This window comes from Tachyglossus aculeatus, chromosome 14, assembly GCF_015852505.1.
Source record: "Tachyglossus aculeatus isolate mTacAcu1 chromosome 14, mTacAcu1.pri, whole genome shotgun sequence".
In the NCBI taxonomy this organism is placed as follows: Eukaryota; Metazoa; Chordata; class Mammalia; order Monotremata; family Tachyglossidae; genus Tachyglossus; species Tachyglossus aculeatus.
In genome coordinates this window covers 59,340,501-59,363,511 of record NC_052079.1, presented here as the reverse complement: position 1 = coordinate 59,363,511, position 23,011 = coordinate 59,340,501, and the positions used below count along the sequence as shown (strand labels likewise).

Sequence of the window (23,011 nt, the reverse complement as noted above, 5' to 3'; positions counted from 1 at the left end):
GCCGGGGGGACGGCCCGGACCGCGGCCCTCCGAGCGGCCGGGGGCGGCCGGGCCCGGCGGGGAGGGCGGCGGATCCGAGGGAGCCGGGAAGGGGTGACTGCGCAGCACCATCGCCGTCAGCCCAGCCCAGCCTCCCGGGGGCCGCCCCTCCCCGCCGCCGACCAGGGCGGGCTGGCCCCGGAGGAGGCTCCGGGCGGCGGCTCCGTGGGCGCAGGGAGGAGCCCCTTCTTCCCGGTTGGCAGCGCCCCTTCCGACGGGGCCGGCCGGGGGCCTGGGCCGCTCCCCGTCCGCCTCCCGCCTCCCCATCTGGCCGTCCCTCTTTGTCTCTCCACCTCCCCGTCCCCGGCCCGGCCCGGCCCCCACGCCGGCTCCGACTGCTTCCTCTCCCCTGCGCGCTCCGCTGGGGCCCTCCCCGCCGGGCGGGGCCACGGGGCAGGGGTCCCTCTTTGTACCGGGGCCGGGGCTGTAGCGCCCAGAGCCTCCCCTCGGAGGCCCCTGGGCGAGCTGGGGACGGTGGCCGGCACCGTGTGGAGAAGGCGCGGGTGGCCCCGGCTTGCTCGCCCGCAGTTCCGGCCGGACCCCGTCCTCGCCCGCTCCAGCCTTCAGAGGGGCCGAGGGGACCCCGGGGAGGCCGCGGAGGGAGGGCGGGGCTGACCCCGGGGCCCTTGGCCCCCCGAGGGCGCCTCCGAGGCCCCTGGGCGGCTGCTCCGCGGCGGGGCGGGGGGCGGCGAACGCGTGGCTGAAGCTGCCGCTGGAAGGGAGGCTCCAACCCCCCCAGGGCCAAGCCTGGACTCCAACGTGGCTCTGCGGGCCCGATTCCCTGCCCTCTGCGAGCCGGGCCGTTCGGCCTGGGGGGGCTCCCTCTGGGATCCCGCCTCCCCCAGCCTGGGCTCCCCGCCGCTCCCCACCGCTGCTTCGAGCCGCCCCCTCCGAACCCCTGGCGGGGGGCTGAGACCTTGGGAGGGGAGGGGGCGGGTCTCCCTTGGAGGTGTCGGAGCCCAGAGCCCCGGGGCTGAGCCTTTGGCCTCCGGCTCCCGGCGGGCGGGTCCGGGGGAGCCGGAGGAGAGCGCTTCCCCCAACGGGGACCGGCAGCGGCTCAGAGCTCAGCGTGGGCAGCGACCCCGGACCGCTCGGGGGCCTGCGGACCTCAGCCCCCGCCTCCCCAGGGCGGCCAGTGCCCGACCACGGATCGGGTTCCCCGGCGCCTTCTGCTCCCGGATCAGCTTGCGGTTTGGCACCGACGGCTCGGATCCGGTCCCGACCGCGTTCCCGGCCCCGGCCCCGGTCCCGGTCCCGTTCCCGGCCCCGGGCCCGGCCCCAGCCCCGATCCTCACTCTCCGCCTTCCGCCTGGCCTCCCAAATCCGGTTCCCGGGGACACTGTCGTCCAGGCTGGAGGGAGGTGGGGAAAGAGGCAGCGGGGGCGGGCCTTTCCCGTCCCCCGCAGTCTGGAGGCAAGGGTCCGCAGGCGGGTTCCCCTGGGCTCCCCCGACCCCTCGCCTCGGAAAGGGCTGCTCGTTGGCCCCCTCCCGACTCGTCACCTTGTCCGACGCCTTGGGCGGCGAATCCCTGACGCTGCTCCCGGGGCGTTCGGGGCTCCGTCCCCTCCCTGCGCGGTCGCTCCTGGTGCCTGCTGTGGCCTCGGCCGGCCGCCCTCGGCCCTGGCTCGCGCCCTCACCCGTCGGACGCCTTTTTTGAGCCGCCTTAGCCCGACCGGCCTGGGGACCTCTTTCTCCCGCCGCCGCCGCCGCCGTCGGGTCCTGGCCGAGGCCCAGCCAGCGGAAGGCCAGGGCGGTGGCCGCGAGGATGGCCAGTGCCAGCATGGTCTGCGCCGTGGTCACCACCGCGCTCCCGCCGTCCCCGGGGCCATCCGCGTCCGAGACGTTGGACGTCATGGTGGGCGAGTGATGGCCAAGGGGTCCTGGCGAAGGGCTGGGGGCCAGGCGCTCGGGGCTAGGGGGACAGCGGGCGACACAAGATGGTTCCCACCCCTAAAGCGACCAGGCCCCCGGGAAGTCTAACCCACCCGCTCCCCGAGGCTGCAGACGCGACAGGAGATCTGCCCCAGGTGCCCGTCGGACTGTTCTGAGCTGCGCTGCGCTGCTGCTCTGTGAGGAGGGGCAGTGGCTCAATGCCCACCCGTCGCCAGCTTGTTAAGGTGGCATCGAGGCCAGACTGAGGGTTACCCGCTATCCCTGCTCGCCCCGGTCACCCAGAGGGAGTGGTGCTGGGCAGGGGGTGAGTGTGGACGGAAGGAGCTGTACTAAGCGCTTAGTACAGTGCCCTGCGCACAGTAAGCGCTCAATAAATAGGATTGATGATGATGAAGGAGCTGGAGGCAGCACTTTGAAGGGTTCCGGGGTGCGGAACTAGGGCTCAGTCTCCCGCCCTCCTGCTTCCGCTCCTCCTAATGAACAATCCCCGGGCGGGAGCAGGAGCACCAGGAGCCTCGCAGGGCCGAGTCAGCCGGGTCTGGTCCGGCCCCGGTCAGGGGACGAGAGGTCAGGACAGGGAGGAGAGGGCAGGGCATGGAGGGGAAGAGAAGGCTGGACAGAGAGGGAGGGGAGGAGAGGGTAGGACGGGGTAGAGGGAAGGGTATGGAAGGAGAGGAGAGAAGAGGGCAGGGCACGGAGGGGAGAAGAGAGCAGAACAGAGAAGGGAAAGAGGGGAGGGGAAGGAAAGGAGGTCAGGGCAGAGAGGGGATCCCGGAGCAGGGCGGAGTGGGAAGTCTATTTCTAGGCACAGGCAGGGAAATGGTTAAAGGTGACTGGAGCAAGCGACCGATCGCGCTGCGTTGAAATGCGATGCAGTTTCCAGAAACCAGAGAAAGTGGCTTCTGATATCGGCGGTTGGGGAACGATCTCGGGGTGCTGGGAGCGCCGGGCAGCGGGGAGCCGTGGGCAGGCCCAGCTTTGGGGAGGTCCGGCTCCAAGGGAAATGTGCTGGACCAGGATGGAGAGGTTTTGCTCTCCTTGATGGCCCCCTGCCCCCTTACCTTCCCCTCCACCTCCTCCGCCCTCCTCGGACCACCTCCCTCATCTCTTCCTCTGGGCGGGGTCAGAGGGAGCAGCTGAAGACCCCAATCCCCGGGGGTCTTAACTGTCGGACAGGGACAGACCCAGGAATTCTAGCGCCCAGACCCATGCTGGCGAGCAAGGGTCACTGAATCCCATTTGGCACGTCTCCTTCTTCCCCAGGGACCGATTGAGTGGCACCCAGCTGACAGAGCCCTGGCTTTGTGAACGGGGGAGTCCCACCCCGCTTCTTAAGGTGGAGCAGCCCGGGCTTGGGCAACTGGTTTCTTCTAGAGCCCCCTGACTTAATAATAGTTACAACTATAGTGCTTGCTAAGCGCTTACTATGGTCCAAGCACTGTTCTAAGCGCTGGGGTAGATATACATTAATCAGGTTGGATACAGTTAACCAGGTTGGACACAGCCTCTGTCCCATGTGGGGCTCACAGTCTTTGAGAAAAAGCTTGACTTAGTGGGTAGAGTGAGGGCCTGGGAGTCCGAAGATCGTGGGTTCTAATTCTGGCTTTGCCACTTGTCTGTGGTGCGACCTTGGGCAAGTCACTTCTCTGTGCCTCAGTTACCTCATCTGTAAAATGGGGATGAAGAGGGTGAACCCCATGAGGGACCGGGACTGTGTCCAACCTGATTACCTTGTATCTACCCCAGCGCTCAGAACAGTGTTTGGCACATAGTAAGTGCTTAACAAGTACCATAATAATAATAATAATAATTTAATCCCCATTTTACAGATGAGGTAGCTGAGGCCGAGAGAATAATAATAATAATGGCATTTATTAAGCGCTTACTATGTGCAAAGCACTGTTCTAAGCGCTGGGGAGGTTACAAGGTGATCAGATTGTCCCACGTGGGGCTCACAGTCTTAATCTCCATTTTACAGATGAGGGAACTGAGGTACAGAGAAGTTAAGTGACCTGCCCAAAGTCATACAGCTGACAACTGGCAGAGCCGGGATTCGAACCCGTGACCTCTACTCGCCCAAGGTCACATAGCAGACGTGTGGAGGAGCCGGGATTAGAACCCAGGAGCTCCTGATTCCCAGGCCCGTGAGCTATCCACTAAGCCATGCTGTTCTCCTGGGCCCTGAGGTTGGGACTGGCCTTTAGCCGAGGAAGAGAAGAAGGAGGACCTGGACAGAGAGCCATCGGAGGCTTTATTTCCAGAAGGGCACTGAGGCGGGGTCAGGGTGGGGGGTCGGAGGGAGGGCCCACAGAGCCGGGGACTTCGGGGGCCCGAGGATTTGGCTGCTGTGCGGAGCGCCCTCCTCCTCGGCCTCCTCGGCGGTCCTAGGCAGAGCGCAGGCCTACCTGGCGGCGGGCAGGCCTTCGTGGCCCCTCTGCAGGAGGTCGAGCCGGGCCGGACCGGACCGGACCGGGGCAGGTTACCCCTCCACGTCCACGAAGAGCGGCGTCACGTACTCCGAGTGGCGGATCCCGAAGGTCTGGCCCCGGGCCTGGCGGCGCTGTGGGGAGACACGGCCCTGGCTGAGCGCCCGCTGCCCGCTGCCCGCTGCCCGCTGCCTCTCGAGCCCGGCCGGCCGGTGACCTCGCCCAGAGGCCGGCTGACCCCTGGAGGCGGGGCCCCACCTGAACGGGGTTGTAGGCGGCGGGGCCCGGATTCTGGGTGGCGTCCGCGGGCAGCGCCGTCCGAGCGAGCATGCTGAAGCGCGGGGCGCGCGCCTTGTACACGCCGGAGTCCACCACGCGGTAGGCGCAGGGGCCCGGGGTCTGCGGGGCCAGAGGGGCAGGCGGTAGGCGCGGGAGGGGGCCCGGGGGCCCCACCCGCCTCCCTCCCCAGGCGCCTCCCTCCCCAGGCGCCTCCCTCCCCAGACGCCTCCCTCCCCAGACGCTCCTCCGAGTTCCTTTGCCTCACCTTGCTGAAGTCTTCGCAAAAGCTGCCCACCGGGCTGCGGCCGTACAGGGAGTAGTTGGGAGCCGACACCTTGCTGACCAAGCGGGGACCCAGCATAGCAGGGGGCGAGTAGGCCGCGGGGCCTGCGGGCGCCAGGGAACCGGTCCCGGAAGGCGGGGGTCGGGACCCGCGGGGGCGAGAGGGGGTCCGGGGGGCCCGAGGGGAGGGACCTGCCGGGGGCCGGGCGCTGGGAAGAAGTCTGCCGAGGGCCGGGGAATGTCGAGGGGACGGGCCTGCCAGGGGCCGGAGAGGGAGAGGGGGCCGAGGGGCTGTTCGGAGCCGGGAGCACCAGGCGGAATCTCACCAGGGGTCTGGTCGGTCTGAAAGTCGCGGGTCCTCGCGGCCATGGAGTGTCCCGGGGGGCGAGGGTAGGCGAAGGGGGCGGCCCGCTCTGGGGAGTAGGAGCCTGAGGGGCGGCAGGGGCGCCGGTCAGGGGCTGCACAGGGCGGAGGATGGCGGGGGAGGGGGCCGCGGGCAGGGCGAGGCGCGGGTCCGGCGCTGACCCGGGCCCGGGGTCCGGAAGGTGGGCGGGGCGCGGGGCCGCCCGTGGATGGAGAAGGCCGCGGCGCCGTCGCGGCCCCGCACGGTGAGGCGCGCGGGGAGCAGGTAGGCGGGGCCCGGGCTGCGGGGCTGGTCCCGAGGCGGCAGCCGCCAGCCGAAGCTGAAGGCGGGAGCGCGGGCGCGGGTGGGGTCGTGCAGGGGGTGTCCTGTGGGGAAGGAAATGCCAGGAGGACCGGATCGCCCGCGCCACCCCTCTTTCCTCACCTGCGGCACCCCCCGCCTCTTTCCCGGTCCCCTCCTCCCTCTTGTCCTCCCGACTACTCCCCTCGCCCCGTCCCCGTCCTTACCCTCCTCTCCCTCCTTTCCCTTCCCCCAGCCCCGTCATTCATTCAGCCATTCATTCATTCGATCGTATTTCTTGAGCGCTTACTATGTGCCAAACACTGTACTAAGCACTGGGGTGAATTGCTGAATTGTACTTTCCAAGCGCTTAGTGCAATGCTCTGCACACAGTGAGCGCTCAATAAATACGATTGAATGAATGAATACAAGCAAAATGTGCACAGAGCACTGTACTAAGCGCTTGGGAAGTACAAGTCGGCAACATACAGAGACGGTCCCTACGCGACAACGGGCTCACAATCTAGAAGGGGGAGACGGAAAACAAAACAAAACATGTGGACAGGTGTCAAGTCGTCAGAACAAATAGAATTAAATCTAAATGCACATCGTTAACAAAATAAATAGAATAGTAAATATGTACAAGTAAAATAGAGTAATAAATCTGTACAAACATATACAGGTGCTGTGGGGAGGGGAAGGAGGTAGGGTGAGGGGATGGGGAGGAGGAGAGGAAAAAGGGGGGCTCAGTCTGGGAAGGCCTCTTGGAGGAGGTGAGCTCTCAATGGGGCTTTGAAGGGAGGAAGAGAGCTAGCTTGGCGGATGTGTGGAGGGAGGACATTCCAGGCCAGGGGGAGGACGTGGGCCAAATCGAGTTGGACACAGTCCCTGTCCCACGTAGGACTCACAGTCTCAATCCCCATTTTACAGATGAGGGAACTGGAGCACAGAGAAGTGAAGAGACTTGCCCAAGGCCACATAGCAGACATGTGGTGGCGTCGGGATTAGAACCCATGACCTTCTGAGTCCCCGAATACAGCAATAAAGAGAGACAATCCCTGCCCACAGCGAGCTCACAGTCTGGCGGGGATGGAGCGGGGGAGACAGACATCAATACAAATAAACAGATATCAATATAAATAAATAAAATGGCAGATAGGTACATACGTGTTTTAGGGCGGGGAGAGGGAGAAGAGAAAAGGGAGCAAGTCAGGGCGACGCAGAAGGGAGTGGGAGATGAGGAAAAATGGGACAGTTTGGGAAGGCCTCTTGGAGGAGGTGTGCCTTCAGTAAAGCTTTGAAGGAGGGGAGAGTGATTGTGGGAGTTGAGGAGGGAGGGAGTTCCATCCTCCGTCCGTCCCCCGCCCCGTCCCTCCTCCGAACTGTCCCCGGTACCTGTACTGGGCGGCAGCAAGTACTTGGGTCCGGGGCTGCCGTAGAGGGCGGCGATGGGGCCCCGGGGCCGGTGGGGCCGCCACGTCCCGATCCAGATATCCGTGCCCATGGCGAGGCGGAGGCACCTGGGGACGGGATGGCAAGGACCCTCCCCACGCGGGCCTCACTCTCCCCTCGCTCCTCCCCCCGCCCCCCTTTCCTCCAGCGGGCAGCGCCGGCCGTGGAAGGGGACGGGGAGAGGCGGCTGGCCCGGACCCGCCCCCACCAGGTTTCCGTGGCGTCGGGACAACAAACAGCTCGTTTGGGAGGGAGAAGGGGCAAAACTGCCTGACAGCCCCCCCGCCCCTCCCGCCCCCACTCACTCACCCACCCTGAAAGGGACCATCAGTGAGCGAGCAGAGCTTCAGAGGCAGCGAGAGAGAGAGAGAGCCAGAGACAGTGAGAGATGAACAGAGATGGTGGAAGTCAGGGAGAAAGAAGTCCAGAGATAGTGAGGGATGGATCAAAATAGTCGAGCACAGCCAGAGACACATCTAGAGATAGCGAGGGTCGGTCAGAGCTTGCGAGAAAGACAGTGAGAGCTAGAGACGATGAGAGAACCAGCCAGAACGAGTGAGAGATGGATAGAGATGACTGGAGATGGGAAGAGACAGCGAGAGAGTTGGTCAGGGACTGTGAAAGGTAGACAGAGATAGTCGGAGACCCCTCCAGAGACAGGGAGCGAGACGGTCAAAGGCAACGAGAGAGAATGAGAGTTGGCTAGGTCTAGAGGGCCAGAGATGGGCATAGAGGGAATTCTCCCGGGAGCGGGCTGGCCTGGACACTAACCTGCTGCGGCCACCAGCAGAGTGGAGCGGAAGAGCTGGCCGGGACTGGCAGCAGCTGAGCCCGATTCCCTGACCCGCCTCCCGGCCACCCTCCGCGTCCCGCCGCCCGGCAACGGGGCGGGTGTGTCCACCCCAACCCCGCCCCCGGCCCGGGCCCAACCTGCGGGCCGCAGAAGAAGGGCCGAGGGCTTTGGAGCGAGACAGCCAGGGCCCCCCTCTCACCACTGGGGCTTCTTTGGGCTCCCAAGCACTTAGTACAGTGCCCTGCACATAGCAAACGCTCAATAAATAGCAGTAGCGGATTGATAATAAGATTCACTGATCATCCTCCCGAAGTTAACCTTGGGCCCCGGGGAGGGGTGGGGGCGGGAACCAGCTCCCCATCCCCTCAAGGCAGACCACTTCCTCCAGGCTGGAGCGAGGGAGGCTAAATCTGATTCTTCTTACTATATTATAATTATATAATTATTATTATAATTACGGTATTTGTTAAATGCTTACTATGTGCCAGACATTATACTAAGCGCTGGGGTAGATATAAGCAAATCAGGTTGGACACAGTCCATGGTGGGCACAGTCTTAATCTCCATTTTATAGATGAGGTGACTGAGCACAGAGAAGTGAAGTGACTCGCCCAAGGTCATTTAGCAGCTACGTGGTGGAGCTGGGATTAGAACCCAGGTCCTTCTGACCCCCAGGCCGGTGCTCTATCACCAGGCCATGCTGCAGTGGGCTCACCTCGTCAGGGGGTGACCAGGGGCCCCTCCCCCACCAGGAACGGGTCTGAAGAGACCCCAGGCCCTGCCAGCTTGTTGGCCCATGAAGGGGTGCTGGTGAGATGGGATTGTGGGGACAGGACATGTTTGCCCCCCCCCCCCCCGCCCCGCCCGCCCTCAACTCCACTTCCTACTCCGGGTGTCCTGTCCTAAGACTCCAGGGTCTCCAAGGAAAGAACTGTGTCCTTAATTCCAGGCATCCCCAGCTCGGCTGGGGCAGAATCAGCCAGTCCATAGTGTTTCCGGGAGAAGGGGTGGTCCACAGGGACAAAGGCAGCCGAGAGGTCGAGGAGGATTAGGGTGCAGGATGGGCGGTTGGGTTGTAAGAGAAGGCAGTCGTTAGAAGGTTGAAACCAGATCGTGGTGAGTCAAAAAAGGAGTTAGAGAAGGGGAAGTGAAGACAACTCATTAGAGAAGTTGGGACAGGACCGGGAAGGAGGAGATGGTGTAATAGCTGGAGGTCCCTGTGAGCTAAGAGAAGGTTTTCTGGGGATGAAGAGGATGAGGGGGATAGGAGTGGCATGAAGGAAAAGGGGAAAGAGCAGTTGGAGAGCGAGGGATAAAGATGGCCATCAGAGGGAGAGGAAAAGTGGGCCAAAAGTGTGTTTAGGAAGAGAGGGGATAAATTTAGAAGTCAGGAGGCCCTGCCCTTAGGAAGCCAACCAATTACTGCACATAGTAAATGCTCAATAAATATGATTGACGATTGATTAATATTTATTGAGCACTTGATTGTGTGCAAAGCACTGCACTAAGCGCTTGGGAGAGTACAACACAACAGAGCTGGTAGATACGTTCCCTGGCTACAAGGAGCTTACAGTCTAGAGGGGGAGGCAGACAATATAAATAAGCGAATTATGGTAATGTACCTAAGTGTCGTAAACGCACAATAAATACCATTAATGGAACCGCCCCGGTCCCAATCCACAATCAATCGATTGCAGCATGGTTTAGGGATTAGAGCACCAGCCTGAGAGTCAGAAGGACTAATCCCGGCTCCTCCACATGTCTGCTGTGTGACCTTGGGCAAGTCACTACATTTCTCTGTGCCTCGGTTAACTCACCTGTAAAATAGGGATTAAGAGTGCATGTCCCTTGTGGGACAGGGACCGTGTCCAACCTGATTAACCTGTTTCTACCCCAGGGGTTAGAATAGTGTTTGGCACATAGTAAGCGCTGAATAAGTACCGTAATTACTATTATTATTGTGTAGTGAGTACCCACGGAGCTTGCGGAAGCCCCCCAGGGGCTTGTAACCGGCCCCGCTCCGGCCCTGCCCTCGGTCCCTGTCGCCGGCCAGCCCGCAGCTGCCGAGGTGTTGGCCCGCGGCGAGTAGGACTCTGAGCTACTGGAGTGATGCCCGGCCGGAGGCGGGGCCGAGCCGAGTCCCCACCTCGCGGAAGGTCACTGGCAGGGCTTAACGGGGCCGGGCCGGGACTGGGGCTCGGCCTGGGCTCTCCCCCCTACACCCCTTCCCGGAGACCCCACCCTCTACCCCCTACCCCCACACCCCCGGCCCCCCGCCCCGCCACCGGGTAGTGTGAACGCCGCTCCGGGTCAACGCGCTTCTCCGGCCTGACCCCGACGGTCGTTCCAGCCAGCTCCGTCGCGGCTCTAGGTGGAGGTGAGCCGGACCTCACGGTTCCGAACTCAAGGCTCGGGGCTGGAGGCTGGGCTGGGGAGCTGGGACCTTGGAGCTGGAAAATGGGAGCTGGGAATGGGATGGGGGGCTCGAGGCTGGGGTTGGGAGCTGGGAGCTGGGAATGGGGTGGGGAGCTCGGGGCTAGGGCTGGGGGGGCTGCCTATTAGCTGCCTATAGGCTGACTGACGGGTTGACTGAAGTGACGGGAGCAAAAAAAATCAAAGATCCAGGGAAAGGGAGGAAAGAAGCCACAGGAGACTAGTGAGGTGGGGGGTGGGGATGGGAGGGGAGTGGGGAAAGGAAGACTTGCAGAGACTCGGAAAGTAGTCGCGGGGAGAAGACAAGCAGACAGAAAGTAGTGGGGAGGGGAAGACAAGCAGAGACTCAGAAAGTAGAAGCAGGCAGTACACCTATCTGAATTCTCTCCACGACCAGCCACTTTGACCCGGGGTGGGCCGCCTCTGAGTCTCGGACTCTGAACAGCGATCAGGCCAGAGTCCGAGTCCCGGCCGTCTCCACCGCGTACTCTACCACCGTCTCCTCCATCGTCTCTACCGCCACCTCCGTCGCTGTCTCCTCTGCCGTCTTCATTGTCGTCTCCATCGCAGTCACCTCTTCGGGTCAGGCAGAAGCACCTGGAGGATGTCAGCCCCTGGGCTGCAGAGTGGAGGTAGTAAGAAGGGGGACCCCTCTCGAGTCCAACGTCAAGGATTCTTTTTGTTCTGGGGTTGAACTTGACTAACCATTGACTGTACTCTTGCCCCCTCCTTTCCTGGCTCACCCCTTATCTACTCCTCTGCCTATCTTTCTTTTCTGCCACGGAGTTGCCTTTTCCCAGCTTGAGGATTCCTTCATCTCCTGAACTCTTTTATTCATTCAATCATATTTCATTCATTCAATCGTATTTATTGCGCGCTTACTGTGTGCACAGCACTGTGTACTAAGCGCTTGGGAAAGTACAGTACAACAGTAAACTGTGACATTTCCTGTCCACAATGAGACTGAAGTCTTGGGGTGGCGGGGGTGGGGGGGAGACCAGGTATTAATAAAAATAATAAAATTACAGATACGTACATAAGTGCTATGGGACTGAGAGGAGGAAGAACAAAGGGAGCAGGTCACGGCAGCACAGAAGGGAGTGGGAGATGAGGAAAAGTAGGGCTTTGAAAATGACTCTTTTCCTCCCAGTGAGTCATCAACCCCTACTTCCCTTCCTGGGGCAAAGCAAATTATCCAAATTTCCTATGACCTATCCCAGCCCCTGAATAATGGACTTGGTTTGACATAGAGGGAGACAGGTAGTTTCCTGGACTATCCTGATGGAGGTGAACAGGAATGGGATATGGATTCCCTCACTTCCAGTGCCCGGCTTGGCTGGCCTGGGGAGTGTGGGGCACTGGATACAGAGCTTCCTTGGCTTCTAGACTGCAAGCTCACTTTGGGCAGGGAACGTGTCTACCAATCCTGTTGTACTGTACTCTCCCAAGCTCTTAGTACAGTGCTCTGCATACAGTATGCTCTCAATACATACCATTGATGATAATGATGATGATGGTGTCGGTGGAAGGCCAAAGTTAATCTGAGGAACAGAGCTTGATGGCACTCCACCCAGGGACCCTCCTCAAGAGACCCTGACTCCAAAAAGACCAGGGTACATGGCTCTAGCCTGTTCCTGGCTTTCACCCTGGGGAGGAGTCCGCTCCCCACACTGACCAACTCACCCCCAGGCCCAGCCCCAAGGCCCGGACCCCCGGTACCTGAGCTGATCCGGAAGAAGCGAGATGGGGAGCATCTTGCAGAGGACGAGATCTTCAGCTTCGTGCAGGCCGTGACGGATGGGACCATCCAGGATACGCAGATTGGTATTCATTCATTCAATCGGTATTGGTATTCATTCATTCAATGAAATAGTGCAGTGCAGAGCACTGTACTAAGCGCTTGGGAAGTGCAAGTTGGCAACATATAGAGACGATCCCTACCCAACAGTGGGCTCACAGTCTAGAAGTGGGAGACAGAGAACAAAAAAAAACATATTAACAAAATAAAATAAATAGAATCAATATGTACAAATAAAATAAATAGAGTAATAAATATGTACAAACATATGTATATATATACAGGTGATGTGAGGAGGGGAAGGAGGTAAGGTGGGGTGATGGGGAGGGAGAGGAGGGGGAGAGAAAGGAGGGGGCTCAGTCTGGGAAGACCTCCTGGAGGAGGTGAGCTCTCAGTAGGGCCTTGAAGGGAGGAAGAGAGCTAGCTTGGCGGATGTGCGGAGGGAGGGCATTCCAGGCCAGGGGGATGACGTGGGCTGGGGGTCGACGGCGGGACAGGCGAGAACGAGGCCTAACGGTGAGGAGATTAGCGGCAGAGGAGCGGAGGGTGCGGGCTGGGCTGTGGAAGGAGAGAGGGAGGTGAGGTAGGAGGGGGCGAGGTGATGGAGAGCCTTGAAGCCCCGAGACCTTGGTATCCCCGAGACCTCCTCCCCGAGACCTCCTCCCGCTCACCCCCATCCCCACAGCCCAGTAGCCCTCCAAATAATCCTTCCAGGAGGCAACGCGGGGGCGGGGAGAGGAGTGGGGTCCAGCTATACCTTGGCACTGGGCCCCAGCACTGAGCAGTGGCACTGGGGCCTGGGCCTGAGCCTCAGCACTAGGCAGTGGTACCAGGCCCCTGGACTGGGGCCTGAAGATGCCTTGGGTCCCTGTGTCTGCAGGCGCTATGCTGATGGCCATCCGGCTACAGGGCATGGACTGGGCAGAGACGGAGGCTCTGACAAGGGCAATGGCAGGGTCCGGGAAGCAGCTTGCGTGGCCAAGGGAGTGGGCAGGGCGTCTGGTGGATAAGCACTCGACTGGAGGTGTGGGGGACAAGGTCAGCCTGGCCCTGGCCCCTGCGCTGGCTGCCTGCGGCTGCAAGGTCAGAACTGGGTCTGGGGCAGGGGGCTAGCTTTCCCGGCCACGGGGGGGTGGGGGTTGAGTGGGGGCGGTCTTTCACACTTTCCCTTCTCCCCAGGTGCCGATGATCAGTGGGCGAGGCCTGGGCCACACAGGCGGTACCCTGGACAAGATGGAGGCAGTGCCAGGCTTCTGTGTCTCCCAGAGCCCAGAGCAGGCAAGTAGCGGGTAGGGGGACACTGATGGGGGCAGGTGGGGAGGTGGAGCACAGAGAGGGATCTTGGGGCTGCATGGGCTGTCTGGACCTCTGGAGAGAGATCGGGAAGGGTCCTTGGGGGGCACCGAGGGGCGAGGTGGCTAGGGCAGGGGTACAGGAGTTTCCCAGCTTCCACCACATCAAGCTCCTGCCAGTCCTCCCCCCACCCCCACGCCCCCCTTAGGAACCTGTTCCCTCAGGCCCACACTCAGAAACCCCCCGATGGGCTCATCTCCCCTTCTCCCCTGTCCCTCCTCACTGCCCCCGGGCCTGGCTCTCTCTGGGAGTGAATATGCTGGGTGGGGGCCGAGGGTGGGGCAGGCGCCTGTCCAAGGAGGAAGCAATTTCACCAAGGAACAAGGCGACAGCCGATCAGGCCTGAATCAGCTGGGCTTGGTTTCCTGTTGTCTTGGGCCCGCTGCCAGGCCAGTTGGGGACTAGCAGTGTCCAGACCGAACTCATCCTGTTTGCCGCTCTCACTGTGCCTGGGCTGAAGCCCTCGAGAAAGGCCCAGTTCCTCTCTCCATCCCTCCCTTTCACTCACCCCAAGAGATCTCTCTTCTCCTAGGGGCCCCCGCCGGGGAGATCTCCAACCTTTCACCCTTTAAATAAATCATTTATTTCTATTAATGTCTGTCTCCTCTTCTAGACTGTAATAATAATTAATAATAATTATGGTATTTGTACAGTGTACTCTCCCAAGTGCTTAGTACAATGATCTGCACACAGTAATAACTCAATTAATATGATTGATTGATTTAACCCTTGGGGGCCCTGGTCCCATGTGAGGATCCCAGCCTGGGCCACAGAGGTCTGACACAAGCCAGGGGGGAGGGCCATTGCTCTCGGCGATGAGCTGACCCCTCAGTCAATCAATCAATCAATCAATCAATCAATGGTATTTATTGAGTGCTCTCTGTGTGCAGAGCACTGTATTAAATACTTGGGAGAGTACAATAAGACAGCATTGGTAAACAGATTCTCAACCCACAACGAACTTGCAGTCTAAAAGGGGAGAAGACATTAATATAAATAAGTAATGTATAACATATAATTCATAGATAAGTTCATAAAATGCTGTGGGGCTGAGGATGGGGTGAATATCAAATGCTCAAAGGTTGAAGATCTCTCTGCCTCCCCCCGGCCCTCCCCCCGCCCCTGCAGAATAACTTGGTACCTGGCTGGGGGCTGGGAAATGCCCTGGTGAGGCACCCCCACTGGGAGCAGCCGGCCCTGGCCAACCTGGAGGGAGGGATGGGGCAGGCTGGGCTGGGCTGGGCTGGGCTGGGCTGGGACCCTGCGGCCAGGAGGGTCAAGGTACCGTGGGGATCCCAGATGCGGGAGCTATTGGAGCACGTGGGCTGCTGCATCGTGGGCCAGAGCCAAGAGTTGGTCCCCGCGGACAGAGTCCTGTACGCTGCACGTGACATGACGGCCACTGTGGACAGCCGCTCGCTCATCACTGGTAAGCCCCGCCACCTCCGGCCTCCCCCGGCCCCAGACCCCCACCCCTCCCCTGCTCCCCCCAGTGTGGGCACCTCCTAAAGGGTCCCGCCCACCTCCCCTCTCGTTCCCCCCATCAGCATCCATTCTCAGCAAGAAGGTGGTGGAAAGCTTGTCCGCCCTCATCCTGGACGTGAAGTTCGGAGAGGCCGCTCTGTTCCCCAGCCTGAAACAGGCCCGAGAACTTGCAGAGACCCTGGTAAGTGGCTGGCTGGCTGGCTGGCTAGGTAGATGGTTGGCTGGCTGGATAAATGGATGGACAAAAGGATGGACTGTGACTGATGGCGCCTGTCCCGCCATCGACCCCCGGCCCACGTCATCCCCCGGGCCTGGAATGCCCTCCCTCCGCCCATCCACCAAGCTAGCTCTCTTCCTCCCTTCAAGGCCCTACTGAGAGCTCACCTCCTCCAGGAGGCCTTCCCACACTGAGCCCCTTCCTTCCTCTCCCCCTCGTCCCTCTCTCCATCCCCCCATCTTACCTCCTTCCCTTCCCCACAGCACCTGTGTATATGTATATATGTTTGTACACATTTATTACTCTATTTATTTATTTATTTTGCTTGTACATATCTATTCTATTTATTTTATTTTGTTAGTATGTTTGGTTTTGTCTCCCCCTTTTAGACTGTGAGCCCACTGTTGGGTAGGGACTGTCTCTATATGTTGCCAACTTGTACTTCCCAAGCGCTTAGTACAGTGCTCTGCACACAGTAAGCGCTCAATAAATACGATTGATGATGATGATCATGGGCTGGATGATGGCTGGCTGGCTGGCTGGCTGCATAGATGGATGGATAGGCAGCTGGCTGGCTGGACTGATGCAAGGATGGCTGCCACTTTGGGCAGGCATGCAAGCCCCAGTGGATAAAGGTGACCGTATCTCGGGGTGGATGTGTGGATAGATGTGGTCATGAGGGAAGATGTGTGCACGTGTCTATCTCCCTAGTCCCGATCTTGGGTATCCTCCACCACCCGCCTCATAGCACTTGCGTAGCAATAACAATGTCCAGATTTTGACTCTATTTCTTCCCCTTCTTATAGTTTAAGTGTTTGTATCCCCTCCCCATTCACTCCCTGCTAGACTGAAAGGCCCTTGAGGGCAGGGATCATGTCTTTTAACAAGATGGGACTTTCCCAAGCTTTTAGTACAGTGCTCTGCACTCAGTAAGTACTCAATAAATAACAGTGATTGATTGAATGACTGACGTGTGTGTATGTGTGTGTTTGTGTGGACGAACTGGTCTCCCAGACATCGGCCCCCTGGTGCAGCCGGTCACTCTGTGGGACATAATCGCTGGAGGTGGGAATGAATCAGGAAATTGGAGCTGATTTGTTACCACAGGGCCTGGAGGGAGAGTGGAATAACAGTAATTGATAATTATGGTATTTGTGAAGCATTTACGCTTTACCAAGCTCTGAACTAAAAGCTGGGGTAGATACAGGATCATCAGATGGGACACTGACTAAGGCCAGACTAAGTCCACATTTCCTCCACTCCCACTCCCTTCTAAGTCATCCTTGCACTTGGAGCACCCTTGATTCACTACTCTCTCAGTCCCTCAACACTTATACACATATCCATAATTTATTTATTTATTTATATTAATGTCTGTCTGCCCCTCTATACTGTAAACTTGTTTGGGCAGGAAACATGTCTATCAATTCTGTTTTATTGTGTACTCCCAAGCACTTAGTTCAGTGTACTGCTACAGTAAGTGCTCAGTAAATATGACTGATTGATTGGACACAGATCCTATCCCAGATGGGGCTCACAGACTGAGAGGGAGGGAGAATGAGTATTGAATCCCCATTTTATAGATGAGGAAACTTGAGGCTCAGAGAAGTTAAGTCTCTTGCCCAAGGTCATATAGAAGACAAGTGGCAGAGCTGGGATGAGAATCTAGATCCCCAGACTCAATCAATCAATCAGTCAATGATATTTACTAAGTGCTTATAGTGTGCAGATCACTGTAGTAAGCACTTGGGAAAGTACGATATAACAGAGTTGGTAGATACGTTCCTTGTCCACCACGAGCTTACAGTCTTGAGGGGGAGACCCAGCCCTGTGCTCTTTCCAGAGGTCGTGCTGCTTTTCAATTAATCAGTAGGCCAATAAATAGTCTTTACTGAGCACCTGCTGTGTGCAGGTGGTAGGCAAGATCACTGTCAATCAGTCGTATTTATTGAGTGCTTACTGTGTGCAGAGCACTGTACTAAGCGCTTGACACTGTACAAAGTGCTTGGCACTGTACTAAGCGCTTGGCACTGTCCTGAAGGGTCTTGCGCAACAGGGCTCCCAGTTTCCTGGGGAAACTTCCACCTCCACAAGCTGTGCGTAACATGGCATGTCTTAGAGACCATTAGTCTGGACAGGCTGCTAATGCTGCTGGGGCTGCAGTCTGTGCTCTGGACACACATGCTTGAGAAGACATGTGCGAGCTGTGCTTCCTTTTATCGCTCACTCCCAAAGTGCCCAGGGCTGTGCTTTGGAGATAGACATACCAGCAGGCGTGCAGGTGGGCACATTGCCTCAACCTCCGTACCAGAGATGGGCGGTTAGACCGAAGGGAGCATGGGGTGAGCCAGGGTGCGCTCAGAGAACTTTCTGCTCAAGGGAGACTTTCATTGACAACACACAGCCTGATCCTGCTAGTGGATTCTGTTGCCTTCTCCAGCCATGCACTGAGAAAGCAGAGAAGGAGAAAACAGAATCTGAAAGGCCAGCACAGGGTCTGGCAGATCGACAGGCAGAAGATGGTGGCAACGGGGCCTCCCCTAGGGCTGGGAGGCCAGGGCCTGCTACAGAAGACACAATCAGTTCCTGGAGCAGGGTCCCCTCCCCGATGCCACCTCTGGCCCCCCTCAGCTCCACACAGCAGGATGGGACCGCCACCCCTGCCCCCCACCCCCACCCCAAGGGCCCAGAATGCCGTCAGCTCACCAGCACCAACACCATGCCCTGCTCATGGCTAAAAGGTCCTGTTGGACTGGATGGGTGTGGGGAATAGGTGGCAGCAGGACATCCAAGCAGCTGCTGAGTGGTGAGCTGGGAGGGCACCTGCAGGCTGGAAGCCAGGGAAGCCCAATCTGGACCTCTGGAGCCAGCTGAGATGGTTCAAGAGATGGGGGTAGCAGCAGCAGACAGGCAGACCGACCAATCAATCAGTGGTACTTATTGAGCCCTTGGAAGAGTACAATACAAGAGAGTTGGTGGACATGTTCCCTGCCCACAAGGAGCTTAGTCTAGAGGGGGAGACAGACAGTAGTATAAATAATTACAGATGTGTACCTAAGTGCCGTGGGACTGAAGGCGGGATGAATAAAGGGTGCAAATCTAAGTGTGAAGGTGACGCGGAAGGGAGAGGAAGAAGAGGACATGAGGGTTTAGTCAAGGAAGGCCTCTTGGAGGAGCTATGATTTTACCAAAGTTTTGGAGGTGGGGAGAGTGATCGCCTGTCAGGATGGGAAGGGGGAGGTAGGTAGAGAGACGGCAGCAGAAAGACTAGGGCAATGGTAACAGCAGCAGACAAACAGACAGACAGGCAAGCAGACCGGCTAGGGAGACAGTAACAGCAGCAGCAGACAGACTGACTGACGGGCTAGGAACACAGCAGGAACAGCAGTCAGACAGACCCAACGGCTAGGGAGACAGCAACAGCAACAGCAGACAAACAGACTAGCTAGGGGGAGAGTAAGAGCAGCAGATGGATAAGACTGACCAGGTCGGGGGAGAGTAACAGCAGCAGATGGACAGACAGAACAATCGACCTGCTCTGAAGAGAGCAGCAACAGCAGACAGACTGGGAGCCAGAAGGACCTGGATTCCAATCCCACCTCCACCACTTGTCTGCTATGTGACCTTGGGCAAGTCACTTCACTTCTCTGGGCCTCTGTTATCTCATCTGTAAAGTGGGTTTTAAGACTGAGCTCCATCCGGGACAATGGACTGTGTCCAACCTGATTACTTTTTATTTACCCCAGTGCTTAGAACAGTGACTGGCATATAGTAAGTGCTTAACAAATACTATGTTAAAAATAAAAAAAGACTGACCAATGTAGGGAGGCAGCAGCAGCAGAAGGACAGAATAGCTCTGTCTACAGCAGTGGGAGAAAAGCTGCTGGCCCAGACCAGTGTGGAACAGAGTCAAATTCACATCAGTCTTTTCAGACAGGGGATGGATGATTGATTTGATTTATCGATTGGTCCCCATTCTCGGCACCAACTTCCAATAGGAAGAACAGCCCAACCCGTACATGTGAGAGAGAGGACATGGGTCAAGACCAGTAGCAGACAGAGAAGGGCAGAAGGGTGACCTCCTTGCTCTGGGGGGGGGGGGAGGGGGTGGGGGAGGCGGTGCCAGAAGGTTGCATGTCATGATGATCCCCTCTCTCTTTGGGTGTATTGAGGGGGTTAACAGGTATAACAGCAGAGTGAACGCCCCCCTTCTCTCACCAGGTTAATTCATTCATTAATTCAGTTGTATTTATTGAGCACTTACTGTGGCAGAGAACTGTATTAAGTGCTTGGGAGTGTACACTACGACACTAAACAGTCACATTCCCTGCCCACAGGGAGTTTACAGTCTTGCGTGGGTGGGGCGTTGGGAGGGTGGTCTCAGCAGCTAGGACAACACGGTGCACCTTCCCCATCTCTCTAGGTGGGTTCGGGGGGGGGGGGGGCTAACCAGTGGGACAGCAGGGTGAGCCCCCATTTCTCTCTCCAGGTCTGTTTTCGGGGGTGGGGGGGTTTCAACAGGTAGAGCAGAAGGATAATCTCCCCTACCTCTCTCTCCAGGTGGAGGTGGGGTCCCAGCTGGGCCTGCGTGTGGCCGCTGTGCTGACCGCCATGGAGGGGCCCGTGGGGCGACGGGTGGGCCACGCCCTGGAAGTGGAGGAAGCACTGGAGTGTCTGGAAGGCGCAGGCCCCCCCGACTTGCGGGACCTCGTCACCCAAATCGGTACGAGGAGGGTAACAACTGGGAGAGGGAAGAAGTCCCTGCCCGGCCCCTAACAGGCAGGGGATCCCCTAAACACCCTCCTGCCCTCTCGGCCCGCCTCTTTTAAGAGGGAATCGTTCCCAGTGGACAGGGCCCCCAGCCATCCCTTCCCCCACCCTCTCTCTCTCTCTCCCTCAGGTGGCACCCTGCTATGGCTGTGTGGATCAGAACCAACAGTGGCTCAGGGAGCAGCTCGGGTGGCCACGACCCTGGATGATGGCTCGGCCCTGGACCGGTTCCAAGCCATGCTGCAGGGCCAGGGGGTCACGGCCTCGGTGGCCCGGGCTCTGTGCTCCGGCCCTGGGGCGGCTCGGAGACGGCTGCTGCCTAGTGCCCCCACCCAGGAGGAGCTGTGCGCCCCTTCTGACGGTGAGACCGGCAGCTGCCGAATGGGGCCAAAGCCAAGGCTGGGGAGAGGGACGGGCTTGGAAGGAGCCCAAGAGGTTCCTCCTCTCAAAGGCCCATCCCCCCCCCCCCAACTCCCCTGCCCTTCCCTCCCTTCCCCAGGCACAGTGGAGCAGGTGAGGGCACTGCCCCTGGCCCAGGTCCTGCAGGAGCTGGGAGCGGGACGGAGCAGGGCTGGGCAGCCCCTGGACCTCAGCGTTGGGGCCGAGGTGCTGGTCAGTGTGGGGCAGCGGCTGAATGCAGGTGAGTGACCGGAGGTTGAGATGAGAGACAGACTGGGCCCTGGCACTGAAGGCAGCCCTCTCTGTGACTTCCCCAGTCCGCTCTCCCCTCTTCTTTGATTCCCCCATCCCCTCCTGCTTCTCTCTGTGACCCTCCCCCTCCCCTCCCTACTCCTCTGTGTCTCTCCCCATCCTTCTCACTCCTCCCTGTGACTCTCCCATCCCTCCCCCTCCTCTGTGACTCCCAGTGCTCCATCTCTCTCCTCCTCCTCCCCTCTGTGACTCCCGGTGCCCCTCCTCTCCCCTCAGGGACTCCCTGGCTGAGGCTCCACCACGCAGCCCCTGCCCTGAGTGAAACCCAGCGCCGCACTCTGCAGTCAGCATTGAAGTTGTCCTCCAGGCCACCCTTCCCCACCCCCCAGCCCGTATTCGAGCTGGTTCTGCCACCGACCACCAGCTGCCCACAGGACTGACCCACTGGTGGCTTAACCTTGGGCATCACAAGCGGGTTCAGCAAAGGTTTGGCATAGAATAAGCTCTTAATAAATATGTACTCTGGCTGGCAGATTCAGCAACACAAATGACCCAGCAACCTGAGGGATGGCCAGCAGAACTTCTTTCTCTCCCGAGCTGGGGAGGCGTTGGGCTGGCCAAGGGGATATCACCACTACAGTGGCATTGACAGCGGGCACCACAGCAGCCTCTCCCCCACTACCTGGTTTTCTGCCCCACCTCGGTATCGCTCCGGCCTCCTGGTCTACAGGAGAGATCCTTGGAGCCACCCTCATCACCTGGGGGCTGGGGCTTGGGGCCTGGCACTCATCCTGTTTTCAGTTCCTCTATCCCCGCTCTGGTTCTGGGGCAGAAAGAGGTCAATCAATCAGTAGTGTTTATTGAAACCTATACTACCTTCTTGGAGAATAGAATTTGGTCCCTGCCCTCAAGAAGCTCACGATCTACCAGGGCCACGGTTGCAAACGTAAGTCATTTCAAACCACAGCATCTCTTGATAGGAAATGTACAGAATGACAAACAGATAAATGTCAGTTAACAAAGGTAGAGAATGTGCGTGAGTCCTGAGGGCAGCTGCTGGATGGACCCACTTGGGTGGCGATTAATCAGGAAAGACCTCCTGGAGGAGTGATTTCAGAAGAGTTGCGAAGACACAGAAGGCCGGGGTGAGGTGACTTGAAGGGGGAGTGAGTTCCAATTGGAGGAAAGATGTGAGGCAGGGGTCAGAGGTGGTTGGCCAAAAGGACTCTGCTTTCTCAGGTACTCACTGTTCACCCTGGTATTCCAGACTCTCCTCTTCGGATCCGGCTGCTGTTCCCCTTATGCCACAGTGCCTTTCCCCTATTCCATCAGCCATCCCCTGCCACCTGATCCCGTCAATCAGTCAACGGTATTCATTGAGCGCTGTGGCACAGCACCGTACTAAGCGCTTGGGAATAGTACAACAGAGTCGGTGGATATGTTCTCTGCCATAAAGTGCTTAAAGTCTAGCAGGGGAGGCAGACATTAAAATAAATTACTTAGCCAGGGCAGGCCTTTTTTAAAATGGTATTTGTTAGGTGCTTACTATGTGCCAAGTACTGTACTAAGCACTGGATAGATTAAAGCTAATCAGATTGGACACAGTCCCCGCCCCACACAGGGCTCACAATCTTAATCCCCATTTTACAGATGAGGTAACTGAGGTAGAGAGAAGTGAAGTGATTTACCCAAGGTCACACAGCAGACAAGCAGCTAGACTGTGAGCCCGCTGTTGGGTAGGGACGGTCTCTATATGTTGCCAACTTGTACTTCCCAAGCGCTTAGTACAGTGCTCTGCACACAGTAAGTGCTCAATAAATACGATTGAATGAAAAGTGGCGGAGTCGGGATTAGAACCCAGACGGATCATCTGTCGGTTAAGGGGGAGGGGGGAGGACCTGGGTAAGGGGTCAGTGGAAAGATAGATGAGATAGAGAAACGGTGCGTAATTTGGGGTTGAAGTACTGAAGCATGCTGGGTTGCAGTAAGAAATCATTGAGGTAAATTAGGAAGCAGCACGGGTTAGTGGATAGTGCATAGCCCCGGGAGTCCAGAAGGACCCGTGTTCTAATCCTCGTCCGACGCTTGCCTGTTGTGGTACCTTGGGTGAGTCGCTTTACTTTGCTGTGCCTCAGTTGCCTCATCTGTAAAATGAGGAATAAGATAGGGAGCCCCACGTGGGACATGGACTGGGTCCAATGTGTTTACCTTGTCTCTACCCTAATGCTTAATACAGTGCCTGCCACAAATCAATCAATCGTATTTATTGAGTGCTTACTGTGTGCAGAGCACTGTACTAAGTGCTTGGGAAGTACAAGTCGGCAACATATAGAGACAGTCCCTACCCAACAGTGAGCTCACAGTCTAATCAATCAATCGTATTTATTGAGCGCTTACTGTGTGCAGAGCACTGTACTAAGCGCTTGGGAAGTACAAGTCGGCAACACGTAGAGACAGTCCCTACCCAACAGCGGGCTCACAGTCTAGAAGGGGGAGA

General features: G+C 58.4%; 2 protein-coding genes across 3 annotated transcripts; one reads left to right on the top strand and one right to left on the bottom strand.

The window, feature by feature from the left end:
• Positions 1-4,405: 4,405 nt before the first annotated feature.
• On the bottom strand, positions 4,406-10,691 carry ODF3B (outer dense fiber of sperm tails 3B). 2 transcript variants are annotated; one of them, XM_038756865.1, is made up of 7 exons: positions 10,613-10,691; positions 6,958-7,082; positions 5,445-5,648; positions 5,246-5,347; positions 4,903-5,024; positions 4,617-4,757; positions 4,406-4,492 (listed from the first exon to the last, which is right to left on the bottom strand). In XM_038756865.1, the coding sequence occupies exons 2-7, from the start codon at positions 7,064-7,066 to the stop codon at positions 4,412-4,414; spliced, it is 759 nt and encodes a 252-aa protein (XP_038612793.1). In that variant the 5' UTR covers positions 7,067-7,082; positions 10,613-10,691; the 3' UTR covers positions 4,406-4,411. The 2 variants fall into 2 exon arrangements, with proteins under 2 accessions (XP_038612793.1, XP_038612792.1); XM_038756864.1 differs by lacking the exon at positions 10,613-10,691 and having other exon boundaries at positions 4,903-4,975; positions 6,958-7,066.
• Positions 10,692-10,789: 98 nt separating this feature from the next.
• Positions 10,790-21,940, top strand: LOC119937203 (thymidine phosphorylase). Its single transcript, XM_038756863.1, has 10 exons — positions 10,790-10,872; positions 11,930-12,064; positions 12,919-13,121; positions 13,218-13,316; positions 14,691-14,820; positions 14,939-15,057; positions 19,654-19,816; positions 19,994-20,224; positions 20,363-20,503; positions 20,791-21,940. The coding sequence occupies exons 1-10, from the start codon at positions 10,845-10,847 to the stop codon at positions 20,952-20,954; spliced, it is 1,413 nt and encodes a 470-aa protein (XP_038612791.1). The 5' UTR covers positions 10,790-10,844; the 3' UTR covers positions 20,955-21,940.
• The last annotated feature ends 1,071 nt before the right edge of the window (positions 21,941-23,011 follow it).